General features: G+C 32.6%; 4 protein-coding genes across 5 annotated transcripts; 2 read left to right on the top strand and 2 right to left on the bottom strand.

The window, feature by feature from the left end:
• Nucleotides 1-165: 165 nt before the first annotated feature.
• Nucleotides 166-8,961, bottom strand: LOC124445059. Its single transcript, XM_046995767.1, has 22 exons — nt 8,395-8,961; nt 8,136-8,194; nt 7,444-7,501; nt 7,299-7,352; nt 7,035-7,223; nt 6,532-6,854; nt 6,069-6,108; nt 5,816-5,951; nt 5,483-5,575; nt 5,341-5,390; nt 5,064-5,252; nt 4,388-4,457; nt 4,045-4,227; nt 3,517-3,762; nt 3,192-3,418; nt 1,912-2,984; nt 1,684-1,837; nt 1,418-1,516; nt 1,096-1,325; nt 828-915; nt 442-579; nt 166-367 (listed from the first exon to the last, which is right to left on the bottom strand). Exons 1-21 carry the CDS (start codon nt 8,800-8,802, stop codon nt 520-522), a joined length of 4,029 nt encoding a protein of 1,342 aa, XP_046851723.1. The 5' UTR covers nt 8,803-8,961; the 3' UTR covers nt 166-367; nt 442-519.
• Nucleotides 8,962-9,180: 219 nt separating this feature from the next.
• LOC124446007 (mitochondrial carnitine/acylcarnitine carrier protein-like) lies at nt 9,181-12,869 on the top strand. The gene is made up of 11 exons (XM_046996796.1): nt 9,181-9,346; nt 10,229-10,321; nt 10,425-10,552; nt 10,664-10,754; nt 10,852-10,972; nt 11,078-11,150; nt 11,300-11,340; nt 11,492-11,560; nt 11,749-11,798; nt 11,874-11,948; nt 12,654-12,869. Exons 1-11 carry the CDS (start codon nt 9,227-9,229, stop codon nt 12,714-12,716), a joined length of 924 nt encoding a protein of 307 aa, XP_046852752.1. The 5' UTR covers nt 9,181-9,226; the 3' UTR covers nt 12,717-12,869.
• A 92-nt stretch (nt 12,870-12,961) lies between these two features.
• On the top strand, nt 12,962-18,214 carry LOC124446005. Of its 2 annotated transcripts, XR_006948320.1 has the most exons (11): nt 12,962-13,919; nt 14,412-14,500; nt 14,586-14,732; nt 14,839-14,945; nt 15,055-15,113; nt 15,209-15,360; nt 15,490-16,227; nt 16,374-16,471; nt 16,869-16,926; nt 17,560-17,736; nt 17,858-18,214. XR_006948320.1 is itself a non-coding variant. In XM_046996794.1 (10 exons), exons 1-9 carry the CDS (start codon nt 13,912-13,914, stop codon nt 16,914-16,916), a joined length of 1,446 nt encoding a protein of 481 aa, XP_046852750.1. In that variant the 5' UTR covers nt 12,962-13,911; the 3' UTR covers nt 16,917-16,926; nt 17,560-17,909. The 2 variants fall into 2 exon arrangements, 1 of the variants encoding a protein (XP_046852750.1); XM_046996794.1 differs by having other exon boundaries at nt 17,560-17,909.
• Nucleotides 17,903-22,677, bottom strand: LOC124446006. The gene is made up of 10 exons (XM_046996795.1): nt 22,550-22,677; nt 21,596-21,636; nt 21,308-21,513; nt 21,173-21,233; nt 20,994-21,074; nt 20,724-20,878; nt 20,098-20,167; nt 19,851-19,991; nt 19,539-19,786; nt 17,903-19,354 (listed from the first exon to the last, which is right to left on the bottom strand). Exons 2-10 carry the CDS (start codon nt 21,600-21,602, stop codon nt 18,929-18,931), a joined length of 1,395 nt encoding a protein of 464 aa, XP_046852751.1. The 5' UTR covers nt 21,603-21,636; nt 22,550-22,677; the 3' UTR covers nt 17,903-18,928.
• Between the last annotated feature and the right edge of the window lie 1,373 nt (nt 22,678-24,050).

Raw genomic sequence — 24,050 nt, 5'->3', positions numbered from 1 at the left:
CCAGAAATTCTAATACTTTATGAATATTTTTCATGTCGTTGTCATTTTACCTTCTAATTGTTTACAATTTGTTTTTGACTATAAAATGATGAGAAAATAACGTTAAGAAAAGTGACGCAACAAAGGCAGGAGTTTGTTTCATTGACTATAAATGTGTTGAGTAAATTTGTGTTAGCAGTTGGTTTGATGAATAGTAGCTGTGCGTGTTGTGATAAATCGAAGGTCGCCTCATATGTGTGCGATTTTTTATCTGCATTCAGACGATTTCAAATAAATATCTCTTGTATTTGTTTACTTGTAAGTACTTACATGTTTTTTCTTTAAAATTCCTTTCATCTGTTTCCATTTTTTTAAAGAATTAGTTCCCCTAAAACAGAGTTGTATAGCGGAACATAATGACTTTCTTGTCATGAACAACTAACGATGATTTACAATATGAACCTGACAACGCGACCAGTACGAGCTCGTTGGATTTTATCCGTCAGAGATTTGATATGACTTTTGAGTTCTTTCAGCCATTTATCTAACCATTCTATACACGCCTGTACACGTGACTTTTATTGTATGCTCTGGTACTCCTAATTGGTAACAAAACTTGATCAAATGGCGTTGATTAGACCAAATTAATACTAACTTTGCCATTTCATTAAATGAAAGTAATATATAACATGCAACATAAAACGTAACACGTGACCTTTGCAGCATGCCATGCAACATACAACACGAGTTTATACGTGTTTAACGATTGTGTATGTGGGGGGGGGGGTGCTGTGAAACAATATCAATAGTTCTTTCAATGTAATTTTTTGTGGTATGTAGGATCTTACCCAAACATCAAATTCATCCAACTCTCGAAGAAAGTAACGTCCAACATCTTCAACTTTAATCTCGGTAAAAATCTTGGTTGTAAACGATCTTAATGAAATATTGATTAAACATGCAAGATGAAATATAATGTGATCGTTTTTACGGAGACACATGATTTGATAACTCATAAAAGTTGAGTCGTTTTTACCATCTCCATTTACAATGATGGAAATTCGTTAATTAAATAATTAGGATAGTGAAATTCAGTAAACAACATGCTATCAGTACCTCATGTCTTCATCTCCAAGTATGAAATGTGACATGAATAAAGCAACAACACCCGTTGTAAAATTTTTCATAATTTTCAAAAGTTGTAAGGATGATCGAACAAAATGTCGAAAATGACTATCTTCCAAAGTGTCTTCCCTATATAGATTGAGTTCTTGTGTTAAAGTAATTATTGTTTGTCGTATACAATCTTTCTCTATTGTTTCTTGACCATGGAGGAAGCTTATTGCCTAAACAGGAATGTTTTACATGAACACTGTCATGTTTAAACCGTTCATGTGTATATTCATAAATGCTTTCAGTGTGTAACCTTTCTACTTACTGTACAGATGTTCTTCTTTCTCTCGTAGTCTGGACTTTTTGAAAGAAAAATCAACAGAAGTCTAATAAACGCATCAACCGTCCAAGGTTTCGGAAATGTCTGAAATAATTGCATCAATATTGCACATTCGGTTACTTTGCATTGTTTGTTAGTAAGTGTTAAATAGTTAGAAAATGCCATAAGCAGGTTTAAGCTTTTTGAGGTAACTTCTGTGTACGGTGAATAGGTTTTACAAGAAGATATACACACTGAAATATTACACATACCAACGGGTTGGCATTTGGAAACAACTCATCAAACCATTTTTGTCCCTTGAACTGAGCGATAAAATTTGGAAGAGATTCTTGATTCTTCAACGAAGGTATTCTTATCAAAGTTTCAACTTGTTCTTCCTCAGAAGGCTCTACCATTTCTGTAACACTATGATAAAAATATTAGCACACGATGGTCAAGGAATAGACAAAAAATTGTGAAAGTAGCTACATTTAACTTACACAATCGGTTCTTTCTCTGCATCGAGGATAAATGAAATCTTTTTTTCCGGGGGAACCACGGGAGCTTTGAAAGGCATTTTTGATGCAAAGTATTCGGTGGCTGTTTGAACTGGTACTGTTGGTTTCGTTAAATCGGGAGGCGGGCTGTTAGGCAATATAGGTTCATCGTCAGATAAAAGTTCTGTTGATGGCGTATCTTGTAAGAGACGACGTAATTGCTCGTCGTATTCACTATTGGGTTTTGTTGAAACATCAAAACTTATTTCCGAAGAAGTGGTGTCAACGGCATTCATTTTAATTTCTAAGAGTTGAGCTACGGTTAACTGAGGTGGTTTGTACGGAATTGTTTCGTCTTCTTTAATAATGATCTCATCTTTTTTTCTCATTTCCTCAAATATCGCAACCACAACAGAATTAGGGATAAATCCGTCAGGTGCAATCAACATATCTTCATATCCACTATCATCCTTTTCTACGACAGCAGCTGATTTCCGTGACACATCGTTCATTGCGTCATGCGGTATTGGATAAGGTCCTTTAACAATGATTTCTTTTTTATACTTATGTTGACTGTTCCTGCCTTTACGTTTACTTTTTTTCTCGTCGCTTTTTTCCTCTATGCCTAAAGATGACAATCTTTTCATTTTCGAAGGCATTTCAACACTGCTATCCTCTAAAACAGCATTCTCCTTGTTATACATTGGTTGCTTTTCATTAATTATTGGCAACGAGTGAGATCTGATTCTTTTCAATATATCTGGTATTTCTTCTTCATCCAAATCCTCATCGGGAGAAGTTTTGTACTGTAATGGTAACTGATGATTAATCTTAAAAAATCCGTTCGGCTCAACGTCAGGAACATAAATATCCTCATCTCTATACATTGAAGCGTCATTATCGTCTGATGTTTCTGGAAAATTTACAAATGTTTGTTGATGAAATAACGAAAAATATTTTTCAAATGCTTCGTTTTTTAAATTTTCGTCTAGTTCCTGTCTTTTTTTTGAACTTCTTAATTTACCATCTCTTATTTTATGAAGATCGTTTTCTCTTTTCTCGATTTTCTCAAACGCCTGCACAAAGAAGGGAAAAAATATGACCTTTTGAAATATCAAAGAAACAAAACGATTTTTCAGCCAATTGTAATTACAAGCAAATCACTCGGTAACTTTCAAAATCTTTACTTTTGAAAGATATTTAACAAATTGCAGTGCAGTTAATCGTAATTCACGGTTTCCTAGAATATTAAAGATAGACAATCCATTCTCATAAACACTTACGTCAGCTCTACGCTGTGCTTCCTCTTTTTTTTCTTGAGTTTCATCTTCAGCCATGGGATCAGGAGAATAAATCAGAGTTGAAGCGTAAGAACAAGCTTTGGTAACACGCTCCTGGTCAGCAGCACTCAACGTGTTCAGTATTTTTTTATCGATTGGAATGACAGGATCATTGTATCTTTCTTTGAATCTCATACTTACCATACGATACACGTAGGATTGTGGAAGATCTTAAATTAGGTGAAAGGATCTCGATGAAACATAATGATTTTATGAGAATTCTCATGTGATGCATAAATATTCGAAGTTTAATGAATGCAAGACTCACACGTGGCATACTTGACTCTGTTGAGGCTGTTACCAATGGCGACCAAAATGTCACCACGTTCGCTACAGAAGGACAATGAAGACGGGGTGGCATTCAGATTGATGATTGTTTTCAAACAATTGCTTTCATCCCAAATACGAATTGTTCCATCGATACTGGCTGTTGCAAATAACCTCAACTTTGAACAACTGCTTACACTGACAACTTCGTCGTTATGGTCGTCTTCTCTCCCATGGTCATAACGCTCTAAACGTCAAAAAGACTAATGTATGACATACATAACTGTTATATCTGGCAATAACATATGTCTATAACGTTTGCCTAGCTGTGACGTATGCCAATGACGTGTGTCTATAACGTTTGCCTAGCTGTGACGTAGCCAATAACGTAACGCAATGACGTATGACCTTTTTAAAGAGCAATAACGTATGGCTACATGTATGGCCATCATTTTTTATACAATTGGTTCTGTTTGACTTTCGAAACATTTTATCACATTCAACACTGACATTCAGCATTTTCCTATACCTTTTTGTGTAGTTTTGTACACAGTCGTGACGTATGTAGCACGTGATCTTTGATATCGAGCAACCAAAAGTTTATGATGAGATACAGTCACATGACGTGGTTGTTCATCAAAATAAAGTGTCATTAATGGAGCCAAAGCTTCTTCTGCATAAGGAAATAGACGCCAAACTTTGATGGTGTTGTCTGTAAGACAGAAAATGAAACGTCAATTTTTCCTGAAAGACGTACTTTACAAGGTGATGCAAATCGATCATTTTCATCAATGAAACACAGACAAAAGTCAATTATACAATGAAAATATTTAAATTATAGAATTTTGTGTGAATTACAAATGAAGACGTACCCAAACCACATGAAACAACTTGATTAATTTGGGGATTTGAAATGATATTCATTATTTCATCATGATGAGCCTATGATAAATACAACAAGATAACTAAGTATATAGAAGTACTCCAGGGGATAACTACGTATAAACAAGTACTCCAGGGGTTAACTACGTATAAAAAACACTCCAGGGATAACTACGCATAAGCAAGTACTCCAGGGGATAACTACGTATAAACAAATACTCCAGGGGATAACTACGGATAAAAAGTACTCCAGGGATAACTACGTATAAAAATACTCCAGGGATAACTACGTATAAAAAGTACTCCAGGGATAACTACGTATAAACAAATACTCCAGGGGATAACTACGTATAAAAAGTACTCCAGGAGATAACTACGTATAAAAAAATACTCCAGGGGATAACTACGTATAAACAAGTACTCCAGGGGATAACTACGTATAAACAAATACTCCAGGGGATAACTACGTATAAACAAGTACTCCAGGGGATAACTACGTATAAACAAATACTCCAGGGGATAACTACGTATAAAAAAGTACTCCAGGGGATAACTACGTATAAAAAAGACTCCAGGGGATAACTACGTATGAACCTCTAGACAATAATTAATACGGATACTTTATTAATCATAGAATAAAACTCAAAAACTATCTAAATGAATTACATCAATATTGAATGTAATTTTTCCATTATTCTTGGTATCTTTCCAATCAAACACAACAATACTTCCATCAAGACATCCACCCAACAATAGGGTTCTGTCCTTGTCATTCGTTTTTCCTTCATTTTCTCTTGTTTGTCTAGTTTTTGCAGATTGGATCATGTAATTCCATGTTGTGTCAGAAAAAAAATCCTTGAGAAGATTTGTTTTGGAAATGAAATAAATTATTTATTAGTATTTTCCTCCAACAAAGAGAAAGTACATTAAAGGTAATAATCACCTTAATTATGTATTCATAAAGACACAAACATGTGCAAGAAAATTTCATGTCTAAAATCATGATAAAAACACAGTTTTAAAAATTCTGTAAATTTGAACATCTGTCAACAGAATAACTTGAAACAAAATTATATAAATATTACCATCGCATTTCCACGTTTCCAATAATGAACTTGGATTGGTGACTGTTGAACTTTTCAGAATGTTACCGTTCATTAACAACGTGAACAATAAATCTATAATATATAAATTCATTTTTATCATTTTTTGATGACAAAATTTCAATACGTTTAATCAGTTTAGTCAATTGGTCATTTTATCACTGATTATATTCTATGAATAGTCAATGATAACTAGTGTTTACTACATGCTCATATGTGTACCTTCATTATTCTTACATGTTCATATGTGTACCTTCATTATTCTTACATGTTCATATGTGTACCTTCATTATTCTTACATGTTCATATGTGTACCTTCATCAGCTGAGTATACTGCATCTTTTATCGTTGTAAGATCAGGCACAAGTGACGTTGTTAAAACGTCACCAGACCTCCCAGAAATTACTCGGACAGTGGCATCAGCACAAATACACAGAACACGCAGGGGATACTGTTAACGAAGAAAAGAATTTTATTTCTTTGTGATACAATAATATTTAATGCAGGTCATGTCTAATGGAACATAAAAAAATCAAAACTGTTTTATGATAGTAGACAACTCAAAAACCTTAGGATTAGTTGTCTGCTTCATCTTCTTTACGTTACAACTACAAAACACAAATACATACTTAGTTCTGATTCCAATTTTTTAACATAATAATGATTTATACAATTGCTAAGACTGTTAGATCAAAAGCTTTTTTTCAACTCTATAACGGAAGGAGAAAGTCTCAAAACACAACACAACCGGACGATTCAAGCGTATTAAAGACGAGGCATTTTCTTTCCTTCAAAAAGTTTTATCTCTCTTCTCGTTGAAAAGAGAATTGAGAGACGTCAAAGCTAGAATTTGAATTGGACACAGATCTTTCTCAAAACCTCCTAATGTTCTCTGTCAGTTTAACTGATTGGTTAACGTAAACTATCTTTAAACAAGACACTAATAACGAACAATCAGAGACATTGATGATTTCAAATCAACATCTTGTTTTTTTCACTCTTTCAATGAAATAGTGTTCATTGTAAATTACCCAATAAAAGTCTCAGCAGTATGAATGTGTTTGATTTTCCAAATGTCAACTCCTTTTGATGTAAAGGAATAAAGATTATTATGTCCTACAACTGTCCCAACGCCGTTAATACTAGCGTTGCATTGGATTTTGTTTACTTCATCTTTTGCTTCCAAGCTCCATAGACGTAATGACATGTCACTCGAGGCAGAAATAATGAACTCTCCAAATGGATAAATTGCTAAGCCATTAACACGACTATGATGACCAATGAAAACACTATCCAAACTTCCATCGTCATTCCATACTTTAATAGATCCATCTTTTGCACCAGTTATCAAATACTTAAGTAAAAAATACGACATTCTTCATTATAAGAATTCAGTAAGACTTTAGAGCACTAAATTTACAATTTCAATTCACGATAACGTGAATCACGCACAATAAAAGACTGCGTTTTACCCACAATATAAATGAATATGTCCGTTCAATACATAAATTGCATAATGAAAAACGTCTCCTACCTTCAGTGGATTAAAAAAAACCAGACATGTAATTTCTTGAACATGTCTATTTCTTAGGAACAACAAGCATTTTCCTTCAAGTACATTAAACGAAGCTATACTATTTCCAGTTGATATAAAACATCTTTGACTCTTGCTCAGCGAATCTTCCAAACATATAGCAGAAACTGTACAGTTTTCAAGATTTTCCTTTGAAAAAAAATTGTGGAAAATTTGCGCTTTCGTGAGTCGTCCTCGGCGTAGATTAATAGAAAAGTTTTATACCGTAATAATTTTGCGAGCCATTAGAAATTTTCCTCTATTACGGAAACTCCAACACTGAAAAAACAAGATATTTCCTTTAAACGAAAAGAGTTTCCATTCGCTTTAAACATTGGGTGTAAGTGAAGTCAAATATTAATTCACTTACAGTAACATTTTCATTTCCTCCAGTCAGAACTTCATTTGTTGATTTATTGTAAACTGCACTGCAATTACATAGAATTTTTAAGGTAAAAACTCGCTTATCGTAATGTAGTTGCAGAGCGGGAAGAAATTGAGGAATCCGTTTTCATTTAATAATAAAAAAATATTTCGTCAAATGATGGGTGTTTAACATGACAAATACAAAAGCTGTAAAAAAATATCATTTTGTCTAGTTGAAAAGTTGTAAGGCAATAAATTAACACGTGTTTTTTAAAAGTACTAGCTATTGTCTCAAAAGCATATTGGGATAGAAACCTTGCTAATAATGTCAACTAATTCGTGACTTTTTAAACTTTAAATTCGTGACTTTTTAAACTAGGTATTTTTAAACTTTATAATGATGGTCTTTGTAGTAATTCAATAAATTATGACAACAACAACAATAATTTTTGTCTAACGCAAATACACTTGATGCTTTTTAACCATAGAAATAGATAATGCATATAGAATAGATGGTTTGCATGGGTAGCTGGATCATTCATTTGGATTTGGTTCATATATTCAGATGTGCCAAACTGATTTCTCTTGAAAACTAAGGCCCTTTTAAAACAACTTAAAACGTTTTTCCATAAAATTAAAGTACAGTAATGAATGAGGAATATGTATTAAACCTTAAAACAATGACATTTTTCTTACCATTCAACAGCACTCACAGAATATGATGTGCTAACTGCTTTGAAAGATTCATTGAAAAGCTGGAATAGATTAAAGAATTTTTTGTGAACTAATTTTTCACTGAATAGAAAGCAAACAAAAGGGATTAGAAAATAAGAATATAACATTTGAATAATCAAATCAATGTTGTCAAAGCTCTTTTGAAATTTATTTAAGCAGAGCTGTTAGTTTTACTTCTTGAGTATACTTGTCATGAACAATGAAATGCATGAATAACTACCTTTAATTGATTGTCTTTCCAGCAGATACACTGTCTTGATTTTGATGAAAATATCATGCCTTTAAAACATTCATCAGATTTAAATTGTTGAGGCAAACCACTTGATGTAACTAAAGCGATCTTTCCTTCTTTGTTCAACATGACAAATTTCTCCATCAATGGATCAAGCATCACAAACATAAGTTCTGTTTTAAATAACTTCATAAAATCGATTTTTCCCTCAAGATGAATTCCATGACTGATTGATTTTGGAAATTTATCATCATCAACACCTTTTGCATTTTCCAAATTGTCTTCTTCATCACCATAGATGAAAGATTTGAGAATGTTCCAATGGGAACTGATGTTGCTCGTCTTTGCTGGTGAACACGGCGTGAAATCATTTTGTTCTCTCAAAACCTGAGTCATAGTTCATGAAGCCAGCGTAGTGTTACTCAAAAGCAGATTTGGCTATTTTCTTTAAAAATATTCTTTGAATGTGCACAAAATGACAATATTTTTTGCCGTAAAGTATAAACGAAGATTTGAGTTTGTAACATCGTCATAGTTAACGTCGTCATGGTTACGTAAGCAAACTTACTGTCCGTCGTATGTGACTAAAAAATATATTTTCGTAGATTTTCGGTGTTCTTTCATGTATAAATAAATAAATGAATTTAAGTCAAAAACCTAACTAAAAGAATACTTTTGACATTTTCCCCCTAAAAATGAAACTTTTAATTGTTTTATCAAAAAAATTTGGACGATACTTCATGTTATATGAATATACTTAAACTGTATGCCCACCAGTCCAGTCACCACATAGTTGTCGTGTCCGTCGTTTAAAATAGAAATGTCAGAAGAAAGGAAGGCAGAAAACAGCGGTAGTTCATCGGCTTTGAAAAACTTTATAGCTGGTGGAGCTGGAGGAGTATGTCTTGTGGTGGCTGGTCATCCTTTAGACACGATAAAGGTAGTTTTTTATTTCACACATTTTGCGATTTGTGTCATGCTGTGATTGACAAAAAAATTGTAAAATTTGTCGTATGAATTGCTAATACCGGCAGAATAACATTTTACTTGAACATGCTGTGTTTGTTGTGGAAAGAAACAGTGAAACTGAAAAGATTTATTCGCAATGAAAATGATAGTCTAAAATGATAGTTAAAATAATAGTTTTATACCATAGGTCAAAGTCCAATAAATTATAAAAAAATGCTTTGGTTATTTTAATTAAAAAACTCGTACCTGTCAAAGGACAGTATTTAGCCGAAGAATTGTATGGATGTTTGGCAATGACATTCTTTGCCTCTTGTGAAATAAGTATAAAAAAGCTGGTACAGAAACTCTAGGATAGCAAAAAAAGTTGCTCAGGCAAAATTGCGAGCGAGCTTTTATATCAAATAATAAGCTAAAAGTCAATCCCAGAATGTACAACACTACCAGTTTGTTTTTTTTGGATAAGTCCCTCTGTAATTTGCAACAAATCATTTTTTTATTTACAATGTAGAAGCAATAACAGTTGTAGACTTATGTTCCGTTGTAGGAGCAACAGTAGTCTACAGGTCTTAAGTCTGAACATTTTTTCATTCAATGTGAAGATTATTGATCACAAGTTGTGTGGCTAAAAAGATACCTCTCTCTTTTGGAATATGTTTAGTGCAAATTGGAGATTTTCTTTACATTTTGTAACTACTGGTGATCTGATATTATCAAACATCACTGCTCTGTAATGTATGTTTTCACACTTGAACAACAAAGTGTCACTTTACACACCAACCATCTTTTTGATAAAAAATTACATACTATCTATTCCAGACTTGGTGATTAATTGGTGTTTGTTTTACTTATTCAGGTGCGTCTCCAAACACAACCTAAAGTGGCACCTGGTGAATCACCAATTTTTACTGGAACATTTGATTGTGCCAGAAAAACAGTTGCTAAGGAGGTTGGTAATGTTATACACCCTTATTTTTACTTTTTAAATTAGTTGTTCATTGTACAAAGATAGTTCCAATGAATAAATTTCATCAATGGTTGGTTGATTGTAGGGATTTTTTGGTTTATACAAAGGAATGGCTACACCAATTGTTGGCATTACTCCACTTTATGCTTTTTGTTTCCTTGGATTTACTGTTGGCAAGAAACTTCAAGAAAAAAATCCTAATGAGGAAATGAGGTGATATATAATATTAAAGTCTTACTCCATTGATAAACATCACACAGTTAAATCACTGTGTAAGTTTTTAACTAAATCATGTGATTTGTTCATATTTTATGTGTAATTTAGCAATTTTCAAAACTTCAATGCTGGAATGGTTGCCGGAGTATTTACAACTGGAATAATGACTCCAGGAGAAAGAATTAAATGTCTTTTACAGGTTTATTAAAATATAGATTTATTTTTTCATGTTAAACTTTTTTTTTAATTTTCTGCATAACTTGTATAGTTTAATGTAATTTATCTCAATGCAATAGATCCAACAAGCATCTACAGGTGAAGCAAAGTACAATGGTCCACTTGATTGTGCAAAGAAAATTATTAAAGAAAGTGGCATACGAGGTTTATATAAAGGAACATGTGCAACTTTATTAAGAGGTATAAGCTTCTTTTCATAATGGCTTTCACTGAATAATTGATCTTTAATTCTGTTTAAATTATTTGAATTGTGAGTTAGCTATTGTAAATATTTTTCTTTCATAGATCTTCCTGGTACTGGAATGTATTTTATGACATATGAATTACTTCTAAAGTCAATGACTCCTGAAGGAAAGACGTATGTCTATAGCTAAATGTCTTGAAATATGCAATGTTAAGAAAAATCAACATTTAGTTGCTTTGTAGAAAGTATATTTTAAGTGAATGACTACAAAAAGACATGGTTTCTAGTCCACTTTGTAAGTCAAACATCTTATTGTTTTTCAGACGTAGTGAGATAAGTCCATTAATGATTTTAACTGCTGGAGGTATGATTTAATGAATAATGCTTCGATTTTTTGTTCAAACACATTCATCATCACAACTTCATCATACTTCATCACAAGTACAAGCTTTGTTCCATTGCTAGTTCTCCATTATTTTCATTTTTGATAAAATTTTCGTTTTTTACCCATAAAGGTTTTGCTGGCATGGCAAATTGGTCAATTTCTATTGCTCCTGATACTATGAAATCCAGACTTCAGACAGGTTTGGAAATATTTTTTATCTTGATACACGGCAAATAGCCACCGATGAATTTTAAAATTGGATTACTTTTTCATTGACAATGATTTCAATTTCTTTAGTTTAATTACATCTGTATTGGCTGACGTCTAATGGTTTTTATTTTCCCATAATTTTGAAATAATTTTGTTGTTGTTTTTTTAATTGTTTAGCTCCTGATGGAACGTATCCCAATGGCGTACGGGATGTTTTTCGACAACTAGTACGATGTTTGCACATGAAATATTCACTGTTTTTAACTGACTAAACTCAAATTCATAAATAATATACAATTTAGATACGTGAAGAAGGTCCTCAAGCTTTATTTAAAGGAATAACACCAATCATGTTACGAGCATTTCCAGCAAATGCGGTAAAGTTTTTGTGTTATTTATTTCTTTCACCATAAGTCACCATTATCTTTAAGTTCTTACTATGTGAATCTAACCATCACTCACCACTATCTACAGGCTCTTACTATGTGAATCTAACCATCACTCACCACTATCTTTAGGCTCTTACTATGTGAATTTAACCATCACTCACCACTATCTACAGGCTCTTACTATGTGAATCTAACCATCACTCACCACTATCTTTAGGCTCTTACTATGTGAATTTAACCATCACTCACCATTATCTACAGGCTCTTACTATGTAAATTTAACCATTACTCACCACTATCTTTAGGCTCTTACTATGTAAATTTAACCATTACTCACCACTATCTACAGGCTCTTACTATGTGAATCTAACCATCACTCACCACTATCTACAGGCTCTTACTATGTGAATTTAACCATCACTCACCATTATCTACAGGCTCTTACTATGTGAATCTAACCATCACTCACCACTATCTTTAGGCTCTTACTATGTGAATCTAACCATTACTCACCACTATCTACAGGCTCTTACTATGTGAATCTAACCATTACTCACCACTATCTACAGGCTCTTACTATTTGACTCAAACGGTAACCATTAAACCTTGACCAACAGTTAATACCAACATGTCAATAGCAAAATAATGGTTGACAATATGTTGTTATAATAATGTTTCATCTTTATTTTTCAGGCGTGTTTTCTTGGTTATGAAATGGCAATGAAAGTTCTTAATTGGATAGCACCAAATTGGTAGTTAAACCTGTGAAATTATTCCTTCATCCAAAGCTTAGAAAATATATTGCACATATGTATTTGTATTTATTTTATGAATTTTTATCATTACCTAAGTTGAATTGGAGGCGTTTTGTGTACCTTAATACAATAACATGAAGGCATTTACATCAAATGAGGCCATGTTTTTATTTATTACATGTTCGACGTAATTTGTGATATTGTGAGGTAAATGTCATTGACTAGGTACTTTTATAGTTTCTTATTTAATATCTTCAATTAGGCGGAATTAGGGATAAGTCTTCCTCTCAAATCACTGAAAAGCAATCTTTGTTAAAAAAAGATTTACAGTATACATTCCAGAAATTATGATTGCCCAGGGTTTTATTTGACCAACAGTGGCAACATTGGTTAAAATTGCTGTGATACTGAAAAAAAAACAAGAGAAAAATGGGGATTGCGCGATCTCTCAAAGGAATTTTGTTGCTTGTGGTGCTGGTGTTGATTTTTGTGAGTTCTGGTAATCCTCTTGACATGATCAAAGTAAGGTTATTTTACAATCTTTGTAAATCTGCAAGCTGTTGCTGACGTTGTGAGACATAACTATATAATGCACAGTGGCGTGTAGCCAGCCTACACGTTTTGTCGTGATTTTTGATGAAAGATTTCTTTCTAATTTAGGCCTGCTTTGAAATGACGCTGAAATGTTTAAGCTGGCTTTCACCAAATTAGTAGTTTGACTCTTACTACTTTGACGCACTATTGACTTTGTGTCTTGACGAATGTGAATTGAAAATTTAATTAAATTGGATATGCTATCAACAACAGTTTTTTCAAATTACGTAATCACATATCACTATAAGTAAGTATACTTTTTATGCAATCGTGCAATTTCAAATTATTCTTAAGACTGACTCAGTTATTTCATCTTAAAAAGCCGATCTCTAAACCGTTTTATTGATACAATGGAATAATAATAATCGAAACGAAAATCACCGGATAACGATAAACTCTGTTGTACCAGTAGAAACCTGCTATTTGACTTGTATTTTAGTTGATAAATATTTTCATCTTTTGTTCTTTGCTCTTGGACAAGCTGAATTGTAAACGTCTGAAATTCACATCTTGATATCTCAATATTATTGTTTGAATTTCTGTTTTGGACTGTTTCTGAATAATTGTGTTTAAAATTTTTTTATGCTGACATGACAGTGTAGATGAAACGGTAAGAGCTTCATTAAAATTATGATGATCTCAATCACAAAAATGATCTCATCGCTACTATTTACGCTGAAGATGTTGGCGTGAGCGGATTGCGCGATGTCGAAAGTATTTTTAAAAATTCTCTATAGTCTATTCTAATTTTACGAGATTCTAACTGGTTTTCTGCAAGAATTTAGACAAACTATCGACGCAAAATGTCCAAATTCAAGAAAATATTGATACAAATTAAAAATAACTGTGGCATTTTTTGAAATATTACAAACACGAAACATCATGTGAGGAATAATAAACATTTCAGAGTTTAGGCTGCTTACCTTGGTTGAAATTCACCCACGTAACAATTCATTAACTATTGAATATTATAATAGTTAAAAATTTGTTCCTTATAAAGTTACTTTTTTACACTATTTTATAAAAAGCGTTACGTTGTTGTTATGTGAAACAGCTGAAGTGTTTGCTCAATATGTATTGTTTTTTTTTTGTGTCGTTGCAGGGACATTAATCTTATCAAAATGAAAAATATTAGATTTGTTTTACTACTATTTACAACTCTTATTTTTTGTCATTTTTCAACCAGCAAAGGTAAATATAAAAAATAACTCTGCTGTACTTTGTAAGTATGAAAATGAAATGTTTATTTTTGTTTTTTGGTCTTTGCTTTCAACAGTTTGTCGTCGAAGGAATGCTTCAAAGTTTAAAAGAAGTTTGAAACTTGCCATATCATCTGATGATATCAATAATCGCCATAAAGTTGGACTCAGAAAAGTATTTCGACAAAAAAGACATGCAGACATAGATGACGATGTACCAGAATGTAAGTAAACGACAAACTCATATGGCTAGCTTTATTTATTTCATCAATTTAGAAATTTTGGGTAAAATTTTTTTATTTTATCTTGACGTCATATAATATTTTTTAGCCGATAAATTCTTCATAGAAATTAAATTTCTTGAGAAATGGAATCCAGCAATGGATTTAAAAGATGGAAGTGCGTATCGCTTGTTTCAGGGAAATGTTCTTGATGCGGTTGGTGTCGTCTAGATTTTTAAAAATAACATTTAATCATTTAGGATTTCATCTCAATATTCTCTCGATGTCATTTTGAATAAATTTACTATGATGAGTTTTTAACTAGATTTTGGAACAACTGAATTCTGACCAAAAATTCCTTGACTCCAAAGTTTTAGATTTAAGGTGATTTTTTCCTTCTTTTTACGAACGATTGGTAATCTACTTTTTCTGTGTTTATTATTTTATTTTATGAATAATAGTTATTGGTTAATTTTTAGAAAAGCTTCCGATGGTATTCTAGCTAAAGTAGCATTTCAATTCAGAAAAAGCGAACGAAATCCTTTATCACATGTTCGTTTTATTGTCAGCCATGGACATATTTCAAGTCTTAAAGTCGATGAAAATTATTTGAAAATTTTAAAAATACCAGGTAGATAGTTATAAAGTTTTAAATTCTCTTTACTATAAGGTTATCATGCTACCACGTCATCATGTTTCAATAAATTTGTTTCAAAATAAGTTTGAGTAATAATTTTGTGAAATGACTGATTTTTTTCAGATAATCTTTTCAAAGAAGAGTCTTTTAGTGAAGTTAATCCGACACCAAATCCAAGTCAAGATAAGAAAATTACTGAAAAAGTTCCATCACATATCGTTAACTACCCTCCATCTCTTGTGACAGTTACGTCAAACTCAACTTCATCACAAAATCAAACAAAACTTCCTGCCCAGGCTTCTCAGAGCGAGGCTTACACGGCAACACTTCAAACTAAAGAACCACTTCAAACTAAAGAACCACTTCAAACTGAAGAACCACTTCAAACTAAAGAACCACTTCAAACTAAAGAACCACTTCAAAATTTGGCATTTACTCAAAATCAAAAAAATTATTCAGGCCAAACACAACCGGAAAATCTCAATTTTTTCAATGATGCTTCTTATCAAGACACTCTATATCAGAATCAAAAACTGCCGCAGATAGATGCAACACCTTTAATACTGGAAACGCTACATCACGAAGAAAACACAGATGTAAACACACAACAAACACCAGGTTTATTAGAAAATGCAGCCAACGTTCAAGATTCTGGATCAGAATATTCTTCAAATGACAAGTACGATGCACAACAACCGTCATATCAGTATAACAATGTCGATCTATCTAGTCAGACAGCTTCCACTAATAGGAAAGTTGGGTTAGAATATGATTCAAGTTATGAAAACGATCCACAACAACGGTCATACCAGAATAACATTAACGATCTTTCTAGTGAAGCGGCTCCTGCCAATACAACAGGTAATTTGACTTTTATTCTGCACATTTCAAACGATTTTCATTTCATCTCTTTTTTTATGAGCTGTTTCTCTCCCCCCCTTTTTCATTTTTTAATTCGTACGAACAAATAAAAGTTGTGTTTTTTAAATTACTCTAAATCTTTTCAGCGAGTATTGTGATCAAAATAAATCAAGCCTGGTATTCATTCCTTGGGAATCATGACAGTCCACAGTACAAAATGCTTGCGGGCAACTTTGAGAAAGGAGTTAGTGCATCCAATCACAGAATTAATATTTAAACGTCAGGCACCAGGTGCACGAAGCTTGAATAGCGTTATCCATTGGATAGCAAAATTTCCAAATTTATGAAAAAGGTGTTTATATTTTTCTTACGACAAAGAAATTTCGTAATATTTGAAACAATGTTTTATTTCAGTGATTGCCCAGTTCGGATCATATATTTTTGGCTCGTTTTTCATAAAAGCTTAAAAAAATTGCTATCCAATGGATAACGCTATCCAGGCTTCGTGCAACCGGCCCCTGAAATTTATTTAATAATGACAAGTCGTTCATTATCATCACTATCTTTAATGATAAATTTTTTGTCTTGATTAAGATTTATTGTCAATGTGGAAATGGTAAATTTTATTTGTTACATTTCAGCTTGCATCAGTGTTAGAAGATGATGCAAATATTGAGGACGTAAAGTGACAGATTTGATGTAAGTTTGACGCGCAATAATGTCTTTGCTGTTGTTGTGTTATCGCAAAAAAAATCTACGCAAATCGAATGCACTGAATGTCAAGTGTGTAAGTTTTATGCATCTTTTCGCAACTGGAGAAACGCTACTCTTTGCAGAACAGCAATAGCGAAACGCTAGGCTCTGCGTGATTGCAGAACACCTAAACTCTACGGAATGTATAAAAAAAGTGAATTGAACTTTTATAAGCAACAGTACATTTGACTTAGTGCTTTGCAGTTATATTTACATAAATGCAACAATATGACCTCTTTAACTTTCTAATGATATATTTAATATTTCATAACAAGTAGAAATGATCGAGTATTCTTAAAATATAAATCGTTCTTAAAATATAAAATTGCATTTTCCGCCGCTGGGAATCAAATACAATTATTGAAGATTCTCCACGTATGATGTCTCATTGCACTTTATTCCCAACAGTTGAAAAGTGCAATTTTGACCTGCACTTTGACCTGACACATAGTCAAATGCTTGTCTATAAAATAACAAAATAAAGTTTCATTCACTTTCTTAAACACACACCCTGTAGCTATGTGGTGTATACGCGTACGTACGTTTTCTTATGCAAAGATTAATTTCTTTTCCTTGTTAGGAGGATGAAAAAGTCTGACAAATGTCGAATTTTCTTTAAAATTCGTTGGTGCAAAGGAAGCATCAATACAAAGATTGAAAGAAATTGTGAATGATGGTGACATTGCTGGCATTTCGGTTGATAAGAAATTCTTCAAGGTAATAGTGAGATAAAGAACAGAAATGTATACATCGGAGGTAAATAATATTGATTCAAATTAAAAGATCACATAGCAAACTGATTAACACAAACTTCGTTTGTCATTTGTCATGTAAGATCTATTATATCAGAAGGCATAAACGTTGTTACATTTTTTAGGTGACCAATAATCCTAAAAGTATGAAGAATACAAATAAACAAATGTAAAAGATAAGTGCAAAAATTTTATTTAGAACATTACATGTGATGCGTGTTTTGTTAGTTTATCACTTACACTAAGAAATTTGAACCCAACATTAATCTGTTACTGGCAAGGGCAACTAAAAAGTAGACAAAAAGACAACTGCCATTTGTGAAATATTATTCAATAATATTTACTTGTGGTTACTTGTCCTACACTGACACCATTAAAAATGTTATATTGCTATGCAAATAAGTTTAAATGTAGGTTAACATATTTACTATACATTGTCTACAAGATAGACAGTAAAAAAATTACATCGAGTTTTCCCTTAACTTTGTAGAAGTAATGAATTGTTCGGAAATGTCGTGAACTATCATTTTAAGTGATGCAAAATTGTTTTTCTTTTGTTTCCTCATTATTTGTCTTGTGAAATTCAATGATTGTGTCGATGAAAATGCTTTAGTACATCAACCACAATGAAAGGTTTTCCACGATAACTGGCTGGTGGCTAGTGCAACTAATAAACATTTCTTACGGTACTTTTTTGACTTTTTTTGAATTGTCAACTCATGCATTTACATTGCATATGTTCAGGAGCGTTTGATATGATATGTAGCTATGTATAATTTGAGTTTATATTTAACTCTAAAAAGAATGGCGTTCAATCAAGCACTTTTTGTAAGTTTGCTGTTGATTTAGATCTTGGTTGGATTTTAGGACGTCGCTTAAGCGATATTGTATCTTCATCGACAGAACTTGATCTTGAAGATGTTTTTGTAGCATTGGTTTTGTTGTTTGCGCGAATATTGGATGAAAAAACACTTTCTTCCGAATTCATAGAATTTATATTGTTGATTTCTATTGTTGAACTACTTTCACTAATGTCTGAATGTGTTTGTTCACTGCTCCGTCTTCGTGGTGGAGGTATTGGATTCACTCTCTGTCTTTGGACTTCCTGGTTTTTTCCATTTCGCGTTTTAGGTTGAGGTCTATTATATGAGCAAGTTGACAAATCACGGTTTAGACACTGAACAACTGAATGGTTGTCAAGAGGTGATTGAAATCCATTTGACAAAGTTTCTATGACGTCTTTGCTTCTGGCGTTGACGGGGCGCCGGTGTGTCTGAATTATCTGACTTTAGGGATGTTGATAATGTGTCTTTGCTTTCATTTAGGTTGTCTTTAGGTAACATTGGTGGTGATCTGTCTGGGTTTTCTTTAGGTGCATATTGAAGTCTTTTACGCGGTTTTATAGTGGGTCGTGAACGAGAGGACACATTTTCTTTTGAATTTTGTAAATTTCTAGGAGGTGGTATAGGTACAGGTCTGTTTGGAGGTGTTTCCACTGGGTTTGGATTTATGGTACTTCGTCGTTTAGTTACTTTAATGAGCGTAGATAAATTATTTGAAGTTGACAAGTTTCGTCGACGAAAAATCACAACACCTTGCACATTGTTAGTTTCGTCTTCGTTCTTTGAATGGAAATATTGTTTTTTTGTATATCAATAGATGATAAAATCAATAATAGTCAATAGCAATCAATAAAAAATTTCTCAAATTTGCCTTTTGAAACAAAACATAACTGGTTAAGTGAAATGCTTACAAAAATTTTGAGAAAACTATGACTTTAAAAATATTACTTGTCAATATACTTACACTAGCAGTTTCATCATTAGCCAAATTATCTGATTTTTTATCACATGTCCAAGTCGATAATGGTTCAAGATCATGTGATGCTTTCGGTGAAGTTGAAGTAACTGTTGCTGTTGCTTTTGGAAAAGGTAATTCTTGCTCTTTTGATACTTCTGGTTGTTCAGTTTCATCAAGGGTTTTTACTTCGTCAATGATGGAATCAAAGCATATTGGTATTGGTGGTGGATCTCGTGAAGGTCTTCGAACAGATCCTGAAAAGGTCAATATTTTAGTCCAAGGTAGACGTTATTTTCTGTTATGGACAAATTAGTTTACCTGTGGAACGATTTCTTCTTCTTCTGTTGTTACAATTCGTTTGTGGAACTTGATGGATATCTTTTCTGTTATTTTCTCCACTGTTTAAGGATTTTTCGTCCACAAGTTTTGTCACTTGATAAAGTGAATCATCAAAAGAACCTGGTAAAGTCAATAATCTCAGCCATTTCGTATCAAACAATAATCATACGTTATGAGATTACACTTTGTTGAATGTAGCGAGTATGGATGATTGTTGATAACTCACTTTGATTACTAGTTGTATTATTCACACATACGTAGTTGTCATCTGAGTCCACTGGAGATGAGTCAAGTTCCTTACGTGAGAGAAAATGAAATGTGTACTTTTCTTAGTCAAAGTGGTTTAAAGAAATTTGATCTATGAAATGTGGGAGTAGTTTTTATAAATCTCAGTTAGCAATTGCTTGTGACTAGACTTGTACACAAATAGTACAGAATAGACATCTTAACAGAAGGTCCACTCGGCCAAAATCGTGGCATATAATTTCACTACGCTTGCGTGACTTCCCAGATAGATGCTTCACAAAATAAATATGAAGTGGTATTTCATGAGAATGTTATTTTACTAATAACTCACGTTTAAAGCAAGCGTTTGCCGAAATTTTTACAAAGAGTTATTATCTTGCGAAGATAAGGTTCCATGCTTTTGTAGTGCAAAAACGATATATTTGTAAATACATGTATCTTCTATTGCAATCAAGCAGAAGTATCTTGCTGGAAGGCGCGTCTGCTTAGAATTTACTCTACAAAAGTGGGTGACACGAACATCTAAGGTTCCGACACGAGCGGACATTCTGTTAAGATATCTATACTGTGCAAATAGTTTGCACACACAAACTTTTGTTATCGTACTTCAACATACGATGCTGGAAACCATCCTTCACAATGAGAAGTGCTTCCTCGCCACCAGCCTGTATCTGTCTCTTGGACCACAAGAACAATGTCATTCTCGCTAAACGATAATTCATCTTGATTTTTTCTTTCATATGAGTGGGTCGCGCGATACGCTGAAATAATGAACGTTTAAGATTGAATCAAAGTCATACTGAACTGCAACAACTTCTTGTCATCGTTTGCTTATGAAAGATGAGTATTTTTGGGATGAGTGTGTTATTAACAAACCTTTAGCTTCGTATTCAAGAAAATTGCCTTCTTTTTTGACTTTTTGGATCGCATCTCTAGTAGCATAGACATACGGGCATTCTAAGTGATAGAATTTATCTCATTCATCAAGGAAATGTTATCATTTTTGAAATAATTAATGTAGAGTACATTGCATTAAAAAATACAATTCAACAAACCTTCGTCTTCATGGTCCAATTTATTGATTACATCAACATATTGTAAAGTATCACTCGATTTCTAATCGCATAACGTAAAGAATTTATGAATAATAACCATTTTCATAAACACAATAATTTTTTAATTCAACTCACTCTTAAATCATTTTCATTATTCATACGTGGTTCTAAGTAACTTGTGGGAAACCAACCATTTCCAAGATCTGGTTCGTGTACCCATGACCATCCACTTGGATTATTTTCAATCACGTACACAATATCATGCTTCAAAAGACTCAATTCATTAGGACTCGATCCAGAAAAGGATTCCAGCACAGTAAATTGTAGTAAACGTTTCTGATCTGACCATAAAATCAATTACGTATTAAAATCTTACCAGAGCTACTAAGGCAAGAAATATAATTTTTTGAAGTGAAAACGTACCTGACATTTGGAAGTCACTTCTGGAATCAATAATCAATATCCTGAAAGATGAATATTTATTATAACACAATATCATATTTTTGTGATCGACAAAAATGGTTTATAGTTGAATGGGTTTTTTTTCATAAAGCAATCCACTTTTTAATATAAGAGTGAATGATGTTTTTAGGAGATTAAAATGCGACAGTACAGCAATAGTAAAATGATACAAGAAAGAATGCCTCTGTTTTTCAGTCAACTAAATTTTTTCGTAATGTTTTTATGTTCTTTTAAGTTTTTAACATGATAAAAATAGTTTCTTGATGCGTCGTTTCTTTTACTTACATTTCGATGAAAAGGGCAAGTGGGATTTTTATTGCACTTGTAACCATTCAAATGACTTATTTCATTACATTTTGTTGCATTAGATTGTAATTTTAAAGTCAAGTATAAGCATTTCTTTTTTCATATAAATCTAGGTGAAAATAAGAAATTGATCGTACTTTTAAAGAAAATATGCGCCAAATTAGTGTAATTTATTACTGAGACACTGATTGAATTGATGGTTATGATATAGTCGTTTACAGTTCAAATTTATTGCTAACTTGGTAATGTAGCTGTATTCACTCGACTAATGCAGCGATTATTTATCATTTAAGGTTGGTTCATTGTGATATGGATAAATGAAGTCAATAAAATAATTCGATTTCTTTGGAATTAGAGGAATTTCCCCAACAAACTTCTAAACATATGATTACAGTGATGGATGAAATTCCAGTCAAATACGACTAAGCGGTCGTATTAACTAATAAAAATTACATTTCAAATTTCACTGGCAGAACCTTACAACCAATAAAATGTCATGATCTTTCCGTTAAATACTGCAAAACAAAACTAATACGCAAGAATGCAACTATTCAATAATATACATTTATTTAATTCACATCCTCAATAAAAACTATAAAATAAACATACAAACATTGCTGTCAAGGTGAACTTGTGAAGCGATGCAAGAGTCTTTGAAGAAAGTCTGAGTAGCGTAGCATCGAGTTTATTTTATTGGTCTTCGTAATATAAACAACTCATTAATAGTGTCGTCGATTCCTAACAGGAAGCTTTTATAAGCAGCCTTCCATGTCAAACATTATAATAAAGCTATAGCTACTTCCCACGCAAAACTTTGTGCTTTCTTCTATTTCGAAACGAATTTAAGTTTGTTGGAATTTTGACTTTTTATTATTCTTTTTATTCATATGTTCACACAAGGCTATTGCGTTTGTTAAAAGAATATGATCGTGGTTTAAAAAGTAGCTATTTCGATGAAACTACTTTGTGGAGTTGCACAAATTTGAAGATTCACGTTTTTATCAAAGTATGATTAAGTATAATAGATGAAAGTGATAATAAGTTATATAACTCTATGGCCTGTTTTAACACTATTTAATAAGTTTCATCTTCTCGGACTTATTGGTTTTCGTTTATGTATTCAATTGATGTTTGATGTTTGAAATGTAACTTTAAGACTTAAAAAGTACCGAAACTCGTGTCAAGTCACAAGAATAGTAACCAAGTCTTAAACTCTTAACAGCAAGCAACGTCGACTAGCCAATACCAAGTCACATACTGTTGCTGTTTGTATGTATTGTGTTGTATCTTTGAAACCACCCAGCGTGTATTTTTGTTGTTGACCCCACACCCATGACCATGTACTTCCATGTTGAATCTCCATGCATGACCATACTTTCAGTGCATGCTCTACAGTGCTCCAGCGCTGTAGAAGTTACTTTTTTCGGAACTAGTTTTAGTTTTAGTTTCGTTCAGTTTGGAAAAAGTTGTAGGATTCAATGTTATCTAAAAATGAATTTATCAGCTTCTAGTCAATGAATTGATTAATGAAGAGGTATTTACAGGTGTGTTTTTGCGATTTCTTGCAAAAGATGTGATAGTTGACCACTTTGAGAGTAAAATATAGCTAAATTGGTTTTAGTAACATCTAAGAAGCAATAATCTTAAAAATAGTACAAAAGATAAAATAGACTTTACTTTAAAGTCAATTCATACAATGTTTTAGTTTTTTAAAAACATATGTAGTAAACTACTCCTAAAGGCTTTGATTCAACATGAAACGGAACAAGATTCATTATTTACTATATAGCTACTGCCGAAATTGTCGGTTGAATCTAGAACCATGTTTCAGGAACTTTTCCATGCCCATATAATTTTCTTCAATTGGATCGTTGAAATCACACACAATAAAAAATCAAAAGCAATGAGATGAAAAAGATTCGAAGCAGTTCAATACAGACAAGTTTGAAGTTGAAAGTTACTAATATTATTCAATTTACGTGATTACAAAGAAAAAGATGCAACCTGTTTTGTAAATTGGAAAACACAGATTGCAGCCTAAACACTTTAATCAGTAAACACAAAGCAGGCTGTTATATAATATTATTATAATTTGTACCAATGAAAATTA

The sequence above is a fragment of the Xenia sp. Carnegie-2017 genome, unplaced genomic scaffold, assembly GCF_021976095.1.
Source record: "Xenia sp. Carnegie-2017 unplaced genomic scaffold, XeniaSp_v1 HiC_scaffold_22, whole genome shotgun sequence".
NCBI lineage: Eukaryota > Metazoa > Cnidaria > Anthozoa > Malacalcyonacea > Xeniidae > Xenia > Xenia sp. Carnegie-2017.
The sequence above is the reverse complement of the archived record's forward strand: the minus strand, read 5'-3'. Positions and strand labels throughout refer to the sequence as shown.

Excerpts from the sequence above, each read along its gene's own strand:
- LOC124445059 (XM_046995767.1), bottom strand. The coding sequence starts at position 8,802 with ATGACTCAGGTTTTGAGAGAACAAAATGATTTCACGCCGTGTTCACCA. Across the intron at positions 6,855-7,034 it reads TTTTTTTTAATCCACTGAAG|TATTTGATAACTGGTGCAAA; the intron begins GTAGGAGACGTT and ends TTTTTACTTAAG. Across the intron at positions 916-1,095 it reads CTTGGAGATGAAGACATGAG|ATCGTTTACAACCAAGATTT; the intron begins GTACTGATAGCA and ends TATTTCATTAAG.
- LOC124446007 (XM_046996796.1), top strand. The coding sequence starts at position 9,227 with ATGTCAGAAGAAAGGAAGGCAGAAAACAGCGGTAGTTCATCGGCTTTG. Across the intron at positions 10,973-11,077 it reads ATGTGCAACTTTATTAAGAG|ATCTTCCTGGTACTGGAATG; the intron begins GTATAAGCTTCT and ends TTTCTTTCATAG. Across the intron at positions 11,799-11,873 it reads GGGATGTTTTTCGACAACTA|ATACGTGAAGAAGGTCCTCA; the intron begins GTACGATGTTTG and ends TATACAATTTAG.
- LOC124446005 (XM_046996794.1), top strand. Across the intron at positions 15,114-15,208 it reads TCCAAAGTTTTAGATTTAAG|AAAAGCTTCCGATGGTATTC; the intron begins GTGATTTTTTCC and ends GTTAATTTTTAG. Across the intron at positions 16,228-16,373 it reads GGCTCCTGCCAATACAACAG|CGAGTATTGTGATCAAAATA; the intron begins GTAATTTGACTT and ends AAATCTTTTCAG.
- LOC124446006 (XM_046996795.1), bottom strand. Across the intron at positions 21,075-21,172 it reads ATTGGACCATGAAGACGAAG|AATGCCCGTATGTCTATGCT; the intron begins GTTTGTTGAATT and ends TCTATCACTTAG. Across the intron at positions 20,879-20,993 it reads TCTTGAATACGAAGCTAAAG|CGTATCGCGCGACCCACTCA; the intron begins GTTTGTTAATAA and ends TCATTATTTCAG.